General features: G+C 36.7%; 1 protein-coding gene across 10 annotated transcripts in view; it reads right to left on the bottom strand.

Moving 5' to 3' along the window:
* CDKAL1 (CDKAL1 threonylcarbamoyladenosine tRNA methylthiotransferase) overlaps window positions 1-15382 on the bottom strand; it is a 375203-nt gene that overhangs the window by 94276 nt on the left and 265545 nt on the right. For all 10 annotated transcript variants that reach the window (XM_085573579.1, XM_085573575.1, XM_085573576.1 and 7 more), the window contains one exon: window positions 10782-10962. In XM_085573579.1, the coding sequence (XP_085429705.1) occupies window positions 10782-10962 (181 nt within the window). The remainder of the gene's footprint in view (window positions 1-10781; window positions 10963-15382) is intronic.

The following is a 15382-nucleotide window of genomic DNA, read 5'->3' as shown; positions in this document are numbered from 1 at the left end:
GTGATCAGAAACCACTGAACCATTCTTTTTGACCTCTGTTATTCAATGCATCACCCTCCTAGAAATGATCCTGAAAAAAATATTGTGCCCCAGCCAGATTTCTTGATAAAATCATACCTGGTGTTCATTCTGCACTTGTAGCTATGCCCTGTAAGCTCTGAAAGAACAGAAGTGACAATACAGGCCTGGCAAGTTCTCTGCTTCCTATCACTAACTTACCTCTACTGACATTATTCCTGTTTTTCTGATCCCATCTATAAAGCATAGAAAATAATTTGGGGAGTAGCTAGTCTTCTTGACCAAACCTACCTGAATTACTATGGGGCCATGGGGGTTTGCTTTCTGAGGTCTCCTTCCAGAGGTTTTCTCTCAAATTTGCCATAAACCAGGACATTTAACTACTGACCCTCACATATATTAAGCTTGCTTTAAGAAATAACTTTCTAATAATTTTTGATCCATGCATAGAAAGTATAATTTAGTGTATAGTGTGCTATTCAGCAGTTCATCTCGATGTTACAGAATAGTGGACTTTTCCCAGCTCCAACAACAGAACTGTAGATTCATAATTCACATTTTGTATACTTTTTTCAGACACAATGATTCATTAAAAAAAATATAGCATGGTTCTATGACTCCATGCAATGTGTTTATTGTCTAAAAAAGTAAAATAATAAAACTTCACACAGCTTTACTGATCATTAATAGTAGAAAATGATTGCAAACATTAAAGGAGTACTGTCTTCTGGATTATAGCAACACAAATTATTATGGTTTAGTCTATTTTACATTTTATGTAGATATTATAATTTATGGAAAATTACAGACATTTTCAAAAAATAGCTAGGATCCCCCTAAGAACATCTGTCAACCTCTCTGAAAAGAATTTGTTGAAGGATACATTTTCAATTAAATCATGTGCACTGCAATTTTCTCCTTCTCACCTCCCATATATTAGCTATGTAATACAGACACTTCAAACCCATATATTTCACAAATGTTGAATTTTATTCCTTCTGGTAAATCTGAAATATTTTAATTTATCTTATGATTAACACTTGTTCTGTCAGTTTTTACTAGAGAGATAGGCAGTCACCAATCATATGAAATTTAACAAGGGCAAAGTGCTGAATTCTGCACCTGGGATGGGGCAAACCTGGATGTATGGACTGAAGAATGAGATGCTGGAGAGCAGCACCACAGAAAGGGACCTGGGGCCCTGGTCTGTGTCAAGGTGAATCTGAGCCAGCAGTGCCCTGGCAGCCAGGAGGGCCAGGGCTGTGTCCTGGGGACATCAGGCACAGCACGACCAGCTGGGCAAGGGAGGGGATTGTCCTGCTCTGCTCTGGGCTGGGCCGGCCTCACCTCAAGTGCTGGGGGCAGTTTGGGGTGCCACAATGTAAGAAAGACATTAAACTGTTAGACAGTGTCCAAAGGAGAGCCATGAGGATGGTGAAGGGTCTTGAGGGTAAGCCATGTGAAGAGCAGCTGAGGGCACTTGGTCTGTTCAGCCTGGAGGAGACTGAGGGGAGAGCTCACTGCAGTTCCGACTTCCTTGCGAGGGGAAGAGAAAGGGCAGGCACTGATCTCTTCTCTGATGATCAGAGATCGGACTTGAGGAAAGAAAGAGCATGAAGCTGAGTCAGGGGAGATTTGAGTAGGATATCAAGAGAAAGTTCTTCACCCAGAGGGTGGTTGGGCACTGGAAAGAACTCCCTAGGAAAGTGTTCACAGCATGAAGCCTGCCTGAGATGCAGAACCATTTGGACAATGCTCTCTGGCACAGGATGTGACAAGAGTGTCCTGCACAAGGCCAGGAGTTGGACTCAATAACATTCCAACTCAGAATATTCTATAATGCTATGATTCTATAAATTATGCAAAATTTATTCTGAAGACCTTTACAAAGCAATTATTAATTTCAGAAAAAGCCTTCAGCACTTGTTCATTTTGAGGGTCCACAAATTTGGTATAGTTTGTAAAATTATCTGACTCACTTCTGATACAGATTTTTGTATCTGAAATTCATGTAGAAATTTCATTGTCTATATGAGGTGGGTATTTCCTAAGGATGCCACTATAATTGATTAGGAAGACTGCTTAGGTCAAAACAATTTGTAGAACAAAATATCTAGCTGAATCTTGGCCTGCGGTATCAGCCATATTTCAAATCAAATTGACACTAAACCAGAAATAAAGTGATTGGTCACAAGGGACAGACTGTTTTTGAATATGTATCATTATTGCAGACAGTTACACAACAATATAAACCCGAATGAACTGCAAACTACTTCTTAGTAAAATGTAATTTTAAAATATCTATGTATCTGTAGCTACAGATATGTTAAGCCCAGTACATACATAAGCTCAGGACAGACCTGTCTGCAGGGCACTCTTTTCCTTTTTATGATCTGGTGAGGTTATCTGTGTGCTGCACCACACACAGGCAGCCTTGAAAGCACCAGGTTTTCCATCCTTCCAAGAACAGAAAGAGAAGTGCTTGAAGAAGGTACAGTGTGGTACAAACTGTGGGAAGCAGTGCTCAAGTGCTTGCTATGTGAGAGAGACCACCTTCAACACACGAATTCACTAGACACACAAAAACTGCTCTCATTGTTTTATCTTCATCTAGTATTCAGTCTTCCACTCTACTCCCAGGTTTTCAGGAATTCCAGGTTCTAAGAGTTTTAGCCCAATGACCAGAGGTGCAGGTGCAGCAATGAAAACAGTGGAAGATACAAGTTCCAGAGCACTCACTGACCTGATCGATTGTGGCGGCTTTGAGGGACTGCACTTGGATTATCAAAGACAGATGAAGTTCAAGAAAGGGTCACCAAGAACCCACCTCAGGATATTTCAGTGTTCTCTCATTCCAAAGCATGTTGTATGAGCCATCATAAATGTTACATTATCTGCCAATGATGGACAAGCTCAGTTGCCTCCATGATACAAATTAATTTGCTGTCTGTGTTAAGTCACAAAAAAAATTAACCTAAACCACATTCTCATTTGAAGAAGTCTGGAATTTTGAAAATTTTCTGTTCTGATGACTATATCCAGTTTCAGGGAATAAGTTATTACTAATTGCAGCTGCTGGCACTGTTTTTAGTTCTGAGCAGTCTGGATTATAAAGTGAATTAAAATTCAAAATTGAAAAATAGCATTTTGTTTCAGTTTTACATAAGTTACCTAAATGTAATTCAAGCAAAAATTACAAAAAGGCACAGTTAAGACTTCTTCTATGGTTATTCCACTTCATTATGAGCCAATGAATAGGACAGAAGAATAAAGAGTAGATTGGAGATAAAACAGTTTTCTCTCTTAAAATCAAAGGTTATTCTACTTTATCTCTGAGAGTATCTTCCTTTCCTTTTATTCAGCACAGGAACATGTGTTGTTCAAAACTCCTGATACTGTTTCAGCTTCCTCGCAACTAAAAAATCTCACAATTCCATCAGGGTTTTCAGACAGACTCACAGGGGAAGGAGAATGGGTACTGAATGCTCATAGTCACTACAAATCTTGGACGACTGCACTTTCCAAAACTATTTTTTTATACAACATATGTTCTGCACATGGCTGCAAACATCAGCTCACAAAGTTACATGATGTTGACAGCACTTTCATTATTCTTGCAAATTCTGTAACTACTTTTGGCCTGACAATGAAGTTTAGGAAGAATTCTACTTCTTCCTCTGTATGTATATTCTCTATTTTTTTTTTTATTATGTTTCTTAATAACATGGCCCAGAATGAACCCATAGTTGTGCTTTACTTTAAGATGCTCTAATTTTCAACTTGGATTTCTATAAAGTTTCTGAGGAAACAGATGGTACTTTTCATTCCAACCAGTTTCTGCTGGAAAAAAACCCTAAAAAGTAGAACACCAACTAAGCTGGTTTCCTAAGTGTATTTCCAATCTAGCTTTGAATTTTCACTTGTTTTCTCAAGCAACACAGTTGTGCTCCTTGAAAGCACAAGATTTCTATTCTACACTAGTCTAAGATTTAAGAGTCCCAGCTCTAGGCTTTCGTCCTTTCTCTGACGGGCATCTGACTCTGCACTGTCCAGCTGTTACCGTGCAATTTAACTCATTCTCCAGATTCAGCTATGAACTGAATTTTCTGCAGCTCCATAGGCAGATCATTTATAGCTCTCAAAAAGGGTTCAACCTATTTTAAAACCTACCAGCTCAACTGTCTCCCACCACAACAAAAACAGATTTTTATTTCAGCGCCTGGTCAAATAACTTAAGATGGTTTGAATATGAGCTGATTCTAGCTCTGAAATAAAATGGTCTATAAACACTTGTAAAATTCTGTTTAGTAGTTTTGTCTAACCACAAAGCCCTTATTCACAGATAATTATGCTCCTTTGAATTCATTGCAAAAACCTGAAGGGCCACGTGCTGAATGGTGAACATGGGGGTAGATTTAAAGATACAGCATAAAAGCAGTCAAATGTTTTGACCACCTTTAAAACAGAGGAAAGGAGGGACCAGGCTTTGATAGGTAAACCAGTTTATAGAGTTACTGAAAAAAAATCAGGGAGGAAATAATCCAAAATTATTTCTAAGCATCTAGAAGGTAACAGAAGGAACCAGCATTGATATGGCACTAACCAACAAACACACCAATCAAAATAAAACCCATCAAAGAATTACCGGGTTTGTAGATGAGAGAATTCATAGCTATCAATGGTTTGCAGGGCTTTCTGCAGTACCTCACATGTTTTTCTCATAAAAATCATAAGGGAACATGGATGTAAATAAAACTACTACAAAGCAACTTGCTGGAAAGTGGAATTAGCTTGGAATACTACAACAATTCAGTGAAAAATATGAATAATTATATTTTGGTTTTTTTCTTCATGGTCTATATTCCCCTCTAGCCTTCACAATTTTAACTCCCTGGTCCCAAAGTTGTCATGAAAATATTCACTCAGGTTTTTATTCTATCAGAATAGCAAACAGCAAATAGAAGTGTACTGCTGAAAAACAAACTGTAGTACAGAGGTTCAGCAGTCAAACTCAGACATTAGTCAGTCTTGGCTTCTCTTACACACAAAAAACATCCTGCATGTTACACCACACATTATGGCATGTGCTTGGAAGAGGAGATGTGTCAGGGGCCAAGAACCTTTGATACACCAGGAGCAGTTATCACAACTGCATCCAATTCCTGGGATTTGTTATGTCATTTAGTCATGGCACTTAACAGGGGAGCTCAGAGTGATGATAGACTGAAGTAACAGTACTGCTGCATAAGTGGCATTGTTTCTTTTTCTACTTACTTTCCTTTCCTCCCACCTTATGATCTCCACAGTATTCCTCTTTAATTTTAGAAGAATATCCCTACATAATCCCATTGCATGATCTTTGGGTTGGCCACCATTACTCTGACACAAGAAGTATTACTGATTCTGCTATGTCTGTGAGTTAGAAATGAGATGGTACCTTCCTTTCTGGGCATTTAAATCACATTAAATAATCAAGTCTATCCAAAGCTCCACTCTTTCAACTTTCAAGTGCTTAACAGTGCCATTGGTTCTGTCATGTATCACAGAGTACATGAAACCTTATCAAGTTATTTCTAAATCTGTATCAGGCAGCAGATGAATTCTTTCCTTGCTTTAGCTCTGACTCTGGCCTCCCCGAGCACCTTGTACCGCATCACTCCTCACTAAAGGCTGAAACTTATCCTCAAAGGCAAGAGTGGTCCTCAGTTGTCATCATTCCTCACTGTCTGCTCAGCAGGTAGTTCACCAGCCTTTTTGATGGGACACCTACAAGGTCCACTTGTGCTCCTTTCCTTTAGAGCTCTGAACATGGCTAAAGGTGTCCCTTGCACAAGCAATGCTATTTCATTTGCTGTCCAGCTACCTCAAGTTTAAAAATGCTGAAGCAGAGGACAGTTAATATTGCCTGATGCAGGAGTGGTTATTTTTCAGCGAGGCTGAGATAATTTGGCAACATTTGGATAATCATGTTTTTTGAATAGATAAGAGCACATGAGTTTCCACAGAAGAAAAACCTATACCCATCCATCCAGCAAAGGAGGAATTAAACATTACACTGCATCTATTGCCACTCAAGAATGCCTATATCTAGTAATTTGCAGAATTCACATCAAAGAGAGATATGGTGAATATGCAGCCACTCAGTTATGAAAGGGTGTCATGAATCTTCTTGGAGACCTCCTAGAGGGAAGTAAAAGTAAAGTGGTCTAAGAGAAACAAGTAGCCATTATAGAATAAAGGCCACAAAAATTCTGGTCCCACAGAGATGATCAAATACAACTTGTCTGGCAGACAACACTGAGCTGTATATTGTATTATGCTATCCTTATGGAAAAAATCTCTTAGTGCATTATGTACTGCTCCTGTAATTGGGAGATATGGGAACAGATCTAAGTGATGGTTTGATTAAATGGAGTGGGATACGAGGTCTGATCACTGATATTTATTTCTCCTAATAATGGTGAGTGTGTTAGTTTTCTAACTTGTCAGGGTGACTGAGCAGCTGCAGCATCTGCCTCTGGCCAGATCTGTATACTCAGTATGATGCCATATGGTATGGAATACCCCTTTGGCCAGCTTGGGACAACTGTCCCAGCTGTGCAGCCTTCCAGCTTCTTGTGCTCCTCCAGCCTTCTTGCTGGCAGGGCATGAGAAGCTGAGAAGTCCTTGACTTGCTATAAACACTACTTAACAACATCTAGAAACATCATGTAGCGGTATCAACATGACTCTCATATTAAATCCAAAACACAGCACCATACCAGCTACTAGGAAGAAAATTAACTCTATTCCAGCCAAAACCAGGACAGTTACGAAGTTTGCAAATTAGTTATTCACCTCAGCATAGTAAGCATAGTGCTTAATACAACTAATACAGAGCAAAAAAATTAATAAGACACTTCAGAGGAATTAAAGGAAACGTTCAATAGTTGACTAAGTTTTCTAGCTCAAAGCAATGTAATTATCTGGTGATATAAAGAAAGAGAGAATGAAAGAGAAAGTGAATATATAATTGAAGCCAAATTTCTTACACTATTGAAAATACATACAGAAAAATTAGAATCCACACTGCAGTTGATAGCTGTGTAATCATGAAGCTGCAGTCACATTACTCCTTTGAAAACAGCAGCCATCTCCTATTCTCAGTAGAGATTAACCTAATTGTACCTTGCTAAGATCCTTATTTTGAAAATGGCTATTTCCTCATGTAATTTCCAAGTGACAGAAGTCAAGTTGATGCTGAGATGATAATCTCCTCTAATGTTTCAGAAATTGGGATGGACCAAATCATGAGGACAGAGAAAAGAATCTTGCAAGTCCCCACATGAGTAATAACTGCCTTGGAAAAATAAAGACCAAAGAAGTTACTAAAAATGTAAGGTATTACATGCTCTTAATTTTAGAGGAAAAAAAGCAACTTTCACACTTAGAATTATTCAGATCCTTTGCAATGCAGCTAAATATGAATTTCCTACCAGACACATCTGAGTCATGCTCTCTTATATTGCTTATTATTAGTTTAACTAGAATATGTAATTTGAGTTAGGCAGTTATCAACACTAACACTTTTACAAGCAAACACAGCAAGAAAATGGAGAAATTCAGATACATAATTACAATAATAGCAGCAGTAACAATACACAAAGTAGCACTTCATCATTTCAGCGTGAGAATTTTCAACCTGCTGGACATAAGGAGCATCCAGACTCATCTCTGAAACAGTGCATTTAGCAGAAGGTGGATAAAATGGGGACAAAGGAAAGAAAAAAAAAATGGGTAGCATTTAAGTTTGGGACATCTTGGCTCATTTTCCATGCACATGACTCAGCATTACTGTAACTGCTTATTAAAAAAAAAAAAAAATCATGCCTAGGTTTGTTTTAACTTTTCTCTAAACTGGAAAGAGTATTTATGGCAAGCATAATCTAATTGATGGTTATGAAATGATGAGACCATTCAGACAGATGTCTGATTCTCCATGGACATTTTTTCTCTAGGAGAAATAAGAAAGGCCTGCAGCCTTAGCTGTCTTTTCTGAATTTATGGTGGCAGAACTTTCCACCTGGATTAGTGTCATCTAACCTTTTAGCAAAATATCAGTGCCTGTAAGGCTTTCAGTGATAAATTATCTATGTGAAGGGATGATTCCATGTTGACCTACTGATTGTTTTTTCTATTCAGATAATCTGAAATGAGGATTTTCTCCCAAAAGGCAATTATACTTAAGATCATCATCAAAACCATCCACTAAAAATATAACAGTACTAAATATTAGTATGCTTCCTACTCTACAGATTGTGTCTAGAAGTTGTAAAGTCTTCAAAAAAAAGCTAATCTGAAAAGAAACTGACATGACAAATATGTTATTATTGCAGCTGTGATACTTGGGCAGAATCACCAAAGCCATTTTGAATCAGAGTTGCTGAAGAGGAACTCACTAAAATGAAACAGTCTGCATGTAGCAATGGATTTGTCCATTGCAGAAGTATATAAAAACCTGAAATAACACAGCAAATATATTCAACCTTCAGAAAAAAATAACAAAGAAGAAAAGAAGAATAAGAGTTGTCAAACTTGGTCACTGATTCAACATCTGTTTTTAAACAGTACAGAGAAAATTATTTTCCCATAAACAAATGCGATCAACAAATCTACTGCAGAGGATACTGTTATGAACATCCCATGGAAACACCAAGTTCTCAAGCTCAGACTGGTGATCCAATGCACACTGAGGCACTTGCATAGATCAGCTGTACAGCAGTGCATATGCTATTTCCTACCCAATGCAAATACAATAAAATGCATTCATTAACATGGATAATATTTCATTAAAAGATGAAAGGATCAGAGTGCATAATGTTGATGGTTGTGTGCTACTTCCCTTTCCTAGCAGAAAAACATAAGTTACTCTAAGCAAGGAGTAACAAATAAAATGCCTGTCCATTTCTGGTAATGCAAAAAAGACCATCAGCTGCTGTCTAGAAGTAATGTGAATATAAAACATAGGAGATTAGCACAAGCTCTTCCTGCTCTATTTGACTAGTTGCTCTCCATTTCTACTAAGAGATAAAAGAACAAAGGATCTCATAACACAGGATTTCTGCAGGACTACAGGGAAAAAAAAAAGAAAAAAAAGAAACAAAAATCTATTAATTACAGATTTTCATCAGCCCTGGATTAGAGGCCCCATCTTCTTTGAAGCTTCTGGTTCACTGAAAGCAATAAGAACTAGTGCTACAAATAAGAAGAAAGAATGCAAGACTGGGTTAAATAGACAATTACCATTTTCCAAGTAATACTTCTAACTACAGAACAGCTAATGTTCTTTTAATAATTTATCTCTTTGCAGATTGTCTTCCCATAGGCACCCAGCTAAACAGAAGTGGGTAGCTCTCTGCACCTCCCGTGAAAATATCATACTTAAGAACTTGTGCATAGGAATACAAACCTGAAACACAAACCAATGTTTTAATTTTTTAAACTTCTTACCTTCCAAAATATGCATTTCTGAACTTTTTTTCATGTATGAAAATATCTAAAAAGCATTCAAGACTAAGAGAAATAATGCAACCCTGTGAGTTGGTTACACTAAGGAGACTACTTCAACAGCAGGTATTTATATTTGAAAACTTACAATTTCCCATTATGAGATAGTCTGTAATAAATGAATAAACTGCTCAAACTGCACTACACTAAACAGCAAACTGAAGAAGCCAGAAATAATCTGATTTTATGTCTCCAGCAGCTGACACATCCTATGGAATTCATGGTATATATGGAGAGTAAACAGACATACTTTGTATAGCTTTCAGACACATAAGCAAAGGAATACAAGTTCCAATATATTGTTTTGCCTTTGTGTTGGTGTAGCAGGATAAATAAATTGAAACAAATAGGTTTTTCATTTAAATTGATTTACACTGCTGGCTGACTTTCTCCTACACTGAAAGTAAATATAAATGTTATTTATACCCATAAAAATGATACAGCAATGAGTTGAATTACTACAGGCATCAATCTTGTATACTTTCCTGTTTTGAGATTCAGATTACAAAAATAACAAATTCAATTTTTTAAAAATAAATCAAACCATGCCTTCTGAAATGATTGCTATTATTATTGCTTATAAATAGCTATTTATATCTAGCAAAATACAATCAATAGCCACATACCTTCTTTATTAAAAAAGTTTGGAATTTAAGATGTGAATGTTGGAAGTTAGAAAGCACTGAAGAAGGGAAGGGGAAAGGGAAGGGAGGAAGATCAGATGCAATTTTATTAATGGCCTTTAACCTGCAGGCTGAAGGAAGCAAATGAGCAGTGCATAAGGAGAATCTCAAGAAGAAGTGGCCTGTGAATTTAATATTTGACAAATAAATCAGAGACTATCACTGTTATTAATACATTGTATAATTATTCACAATAAGCTTGAGAATGCTGGAATCATATAAATCTTAAAATGGAAAAAAATATTATGCATAAATAATCAGCTACTACTATTCATATTCATTCACCCCTAACTTGATAGAAAGCCAACAAGATCTTCAGTATAACCACTGTATTACCCTTCCTCACAATCTGAACAGTCATTTATATATGACTGTTCAAATATATATGTTATATATATTCAGTGGTCCATCCTAGCATCATTTTCCTTTCTGGACTGAAAAAATCCTTCATTTGAATGTGGTACAGTTTTGCAGAAAATGTACATTTTTGTGTACATGCTTTATGTATTAAAACCATCTGAAAATGTATCTTACCACTGCAGCTGGAACTTGAGGCATTTTTGCAGCTGGGGTTCCTGGACGTGGGTAGAATTGATTAATAAACAAGCTTGGAAACCTATACAGTTCTACAAGTTTCATAGTTTCTTGAAAATCTTCATCTGTCTCTCCTGGAAAACCACAAATGATGTCTGTAGCAATTGTTATTCCAGGCACTCTGTAAAGGAAGTAGAAAGAAACATTTAACTGAGGACATGTAGAAGTCTTGCTCCCTTAAAAGCTAGTGTACATAGACATATAACTTTCAACTTTATCTACAGAAATTGAGATCTACAAGGATCTTGGGGAAAAAAGATTCTAACAGCATTGCTTGGTAATGAGAAATGCACCTGGTGCTCAGCCGAGAGCACAAGTAATAGAAGATACTGCAGCAAATACTGGATTAGGATTGTGACAGAAGAGTGAAAACACCTGAATCAACTCTTCCTTCAATCAAAATTATAGGTAATCAGCACACCTTGTTATTTCTTGAATTCTGATTGCTTAATCCATAAAATGTAAACCTTCTGAGACTCAGTCACTAGAAAATGTCAATTATTTAATGATTTATAAGGCTGCTATTGAAGTAGAACAGGGTACCTGAAAGAAGGGACTGGCATGTCATATCCCCTAGCAAATTTGAACAAAATTGACTTAGGAGCAAAAAATACATCTTTAGTCACAAGTTAATTTTTAACTCAGTATTCTAAAACATCATTCTATGCCTTGCTTTAAAAGGAAAACAAAATACCTAAAGTTCACAAACACACAGGAATGAGTTCTCCTTTTATTTAAGCAAGGTTAACATTTCCTAGCTGTTCCCCTTGGACTGAATATGCAGATCCCTCACGCACACCAGGTTAAGGCAGCACAGCTGACAGAGACAGCCCACAGACACAGAAGGATGCACAGAATAGGGTGAAGTTAGAGAACTTGAGTTGAAATTGTGCCACTGTCACTGTCTTGGATATGGTGGGAACATGCCATGAACACTTTCCCCAGTAGATACTGGAGCAGCTCTCAGGGCCTGCGCCCAGACTGAGCTTTGTGTACAGTGGGAATAATGATAGGCATCCTCTGGAGAGAGACAGAAACACACAGTGCTCAGTGCTCCCTCCTGACACAGATGAGACTGTTTCCACAATACAGAGTTCACCCCACACTGCCAGTAACAAGGATAAACTGCAGAAAATACTGGAGAAAAGTAAGAACTCTACACAAATATTGGTGGTATCTAACTTGGAACTGGCCCTGTTTCAAGTATGGGGAGTAGATGAGATGTCTTCCAGAAGTCCCTTCCAATCTAAATAATACTACAGCTCTTTTGTAGGCCACAGGCAAGGGAACAGCTGAGAGAGATTATTTAAGGGGTGAATAGCATAAAGGCAACTGTCACAAGCAAAGTTCACACTTGAGGTTAAGAAGGGGTCTCCAAGACTGTCTCTAACCTAAAGATATGGATGGAAGGCTTCTCTTCCCCTCATCCAGTTAAGACAATGCAGAACTGTGAATGTTAGTGCATGTAATCCAAATTACATTAATAAAGCATTCAAATAGCCAAAGAAAACTCTAATTTCTTATTAGACACTACATCACCACAGAAAAAAACATAGTGCTGTGGTTATAGTAAGTGAAGAAACTTGATTTTGAATAACTGAAAGAAAAAATTCTTGAAAGAAAATCTTCCTGAAACAATGAGTTATACTGGAAAAGAAAAACCTGTTGGCAAAAGACCCCAGAAAAGGGAGAGAATACTGTTCTTATTAGTTTTATTAGGTGCAATATTAGACCATAGCTTATATCCACCACAGCAGCCTTCAGTCAAATTGTACATGGTAGTAAATGTAGTTTGTGATTTTTTTTCCCTGAAACTTTTTTTTTCCTTCAAGTATTGGGAATGAGCTTATATTAATGTCTAGCTAGCCCTCCTTTTAGCATGTATCTGGACATACAGATAGCAGCATGGGAATTTGTCATATATTATTAGAATTTTCTTTCTTATTTTCCTTATGAAAAATCTCCAAAGAAACCAAATCCTATCATTTCCCTTTTTAATCAGACTCCATCATCTGAGCTGAGGTTAAAAGATGGCATTTGAATGACAAATCAAATCCAGTATAAAACTGAACATTTTCAAGGATTTGATCCAACAACCCTAAGTGGGAAGCACAATCTGGATTTTGTGCAGAAGGGCAGAAATCCCAGAGGTGAGGGCTCAGCACCCTCAGTTACCACTGCTTTCTTAAGATTGACAAACATCAAGATATGAATTTCTGCTTGATATCAAGTAACAATAAAACTCCTTATCTTCAAGGACTGACTGAAGAGAGCAGCACCACATCCTGCAACATGATTTTTTCATACCACAAATATCTTGTGCAGGAGTAGTAAGCTCATGGAAGAAAGAGTACATTACTTTATAAACCAATGCCACCTAACATCAGCTGCCATTTCTCAGAACACGAACAGAACATTCATTACATTTGACAAAACCATTATAATGAAGTTATTTTATCCATTTTAATGACACTATTGGCAACAGTCAAAGCATTTATTACCAATGGTAGTAGTAATACCATCCTTTATAAAGGCCTGGTTGTTTCTATGGCAACATGAATTATAAGGTCCAATCAAGCTAGATACAATAAAATATGCTCTTTTTCTCCATAACACCAGTTGTCATTCAGTTAAAAGGAAATTACATATTTTAAAAATTCATAAACTCTACAAATGTCTGAACTCCATTTGCTGATAAGGTGTTAATTATCTTAGTAATTAGATTTCTTCCTGGATGGAATTATTACACACAAAGAAAAGCCTGGGTACAAAAAGAGAATAAGGACCATGGTGTATTCAGCAACAGCAATTAATTACAGTTCAATCCAGTGTAACTGCCTAAAATATGACATTGCATAGTGCATTTTTATATCACTGCTGATTATATTGTTTAACAAGCAGTTTAGAAAGGAGAGAAAAGCATGAGATTTCACTCAACGTCCAAAAAGACAAAAATCAAGCTCTTAAAGACTTTTCAAAGCAGTGATGAACAAAAATATGTACAATTAGTTCCACATGTGAAACATAATTTATTAATGAAAAAAAGAGGGGGAAAGATATAATTATGGAAAAATATAAAACACATACACACTTGAAAATTAAAGTGACCTTTTTTCTGACAGCTTGAAAGAAAGTAGCACAAAATTTCATTACTTCGATTCAGATGAAGTTTAAGAATTGCTCTATGAAATATGATCAAAATCACATAAAAATAAGTTCTTGTTTATTATTATTATTTTACACCAAATGCCGCTTATCTATTCTGAAGGAAACAAAAAAAAAAACCTGTTGAACATTCCCTGTAACATTTATTACATGAACTCATTTACAGTTAGCCTAACTATTCAGTTTCCACAAACGTTTTTTAGGGTGTAGGAGAGAAGCTTCACAGCATGTTGACTCTCAATTGGGATGTTTTATTGTAAAAATGGAATTTCAGAACAAGATGAATCAGAGGAATAATTAATGCCATGTATAAGATAAAACATCTCTAATACTTATTTTCTCCCCTATGTACCACTACATATATAAATTCCTTCCATCTACTCAAGCAGACTGATGTTTTACTATTCTGAACTAGACCAGCAATGCAAACCCTATCATCCTGGGCAATTCTGACCACCCAAAAAGAAGCAGCAACTTCATCTTACAGTGAAGACACATCTGTTTTAGTGTGATGCTGTAAGGGCCAACACACCCATGAACAAGTGCTGACAGCACAGGTATCCAAACCTCACAGAAAGGAAGAACAAGATGTGTTTGAAAGAATACAGAAGAAAAGCAACATCTTATCCTCTACCTAAAGAGGAAACAAGTCAGCTTCTGGGGTCAGAGACAAGGAAATGATGGATGCCTATAAGTAAAGTCATGGACAAATGACTTAGAAAGAAGATAAAAGGATAAAAGCTGCCAAAAATAAAACACTAAGACCACCCCCACCCCACCCCAGCCCCATTTTCACAGAGCAATATTTCTAAGAAAAGCAGCAGCAAAATTGTGAAAATGTCTACGATTAACTTGTTACATGGACTATTTCATGTGGTTTTAGCTACAGAAAACATTTCCTTGAGCAGTAACCATTGCAAACCAAATCCACATTCAGGGAAGAAATTATGTAAAGGAACTAAAATTATCACCTTCAGCTAGTCACATGACCACTTGAAATTCTTTTGCATGATCACATATTCTTCCCACTTCCGTTTCAGCAATTAACACTTAAATCAGAAATTACTTAAAGCCACCAACTTGCTCTTAAGCAAGACCAGCTACCTCCATCCCTTACAGTCTAACAAAATACTGGATTAGAATAAATAGCAGTAAGTATAAAAAGAAAACACTATATAGTTTTACAGAAAGGTATGAGAACTCCGTCTGTAATCTATAGTAATTAAAGAAAAAAAAAAAAGTGATGACAGAACAACTTCTTGATTAATAAATAAAAATGTTAGGGAAAAAACCTGAATTTTAATGAAAATAAAACCAGCCTACTCTGAAACGTTATTTCAGCATCATATATTATTTTATATATTAGAATGCTTCTG

The sequence above is a fragment of the Lonchura striata genome, chromosome 2 (genome assembly GCF_050655825.1).
Source record: "Lonchura striata isolate lonStrDom1 chromosome 2, ASM5065582v1, whole genome shotgun sequence".
Classification (NCBI taxonomy): domain Eukaryota; kingdom Metazoa; phylum Chordata; class Aves; order Passeriformes; family Estrildidae; genus Lonchura; species Lonchura striata.
This window is presented reverse-complemented; position numbering and strand designations above follow the sequence as displayed.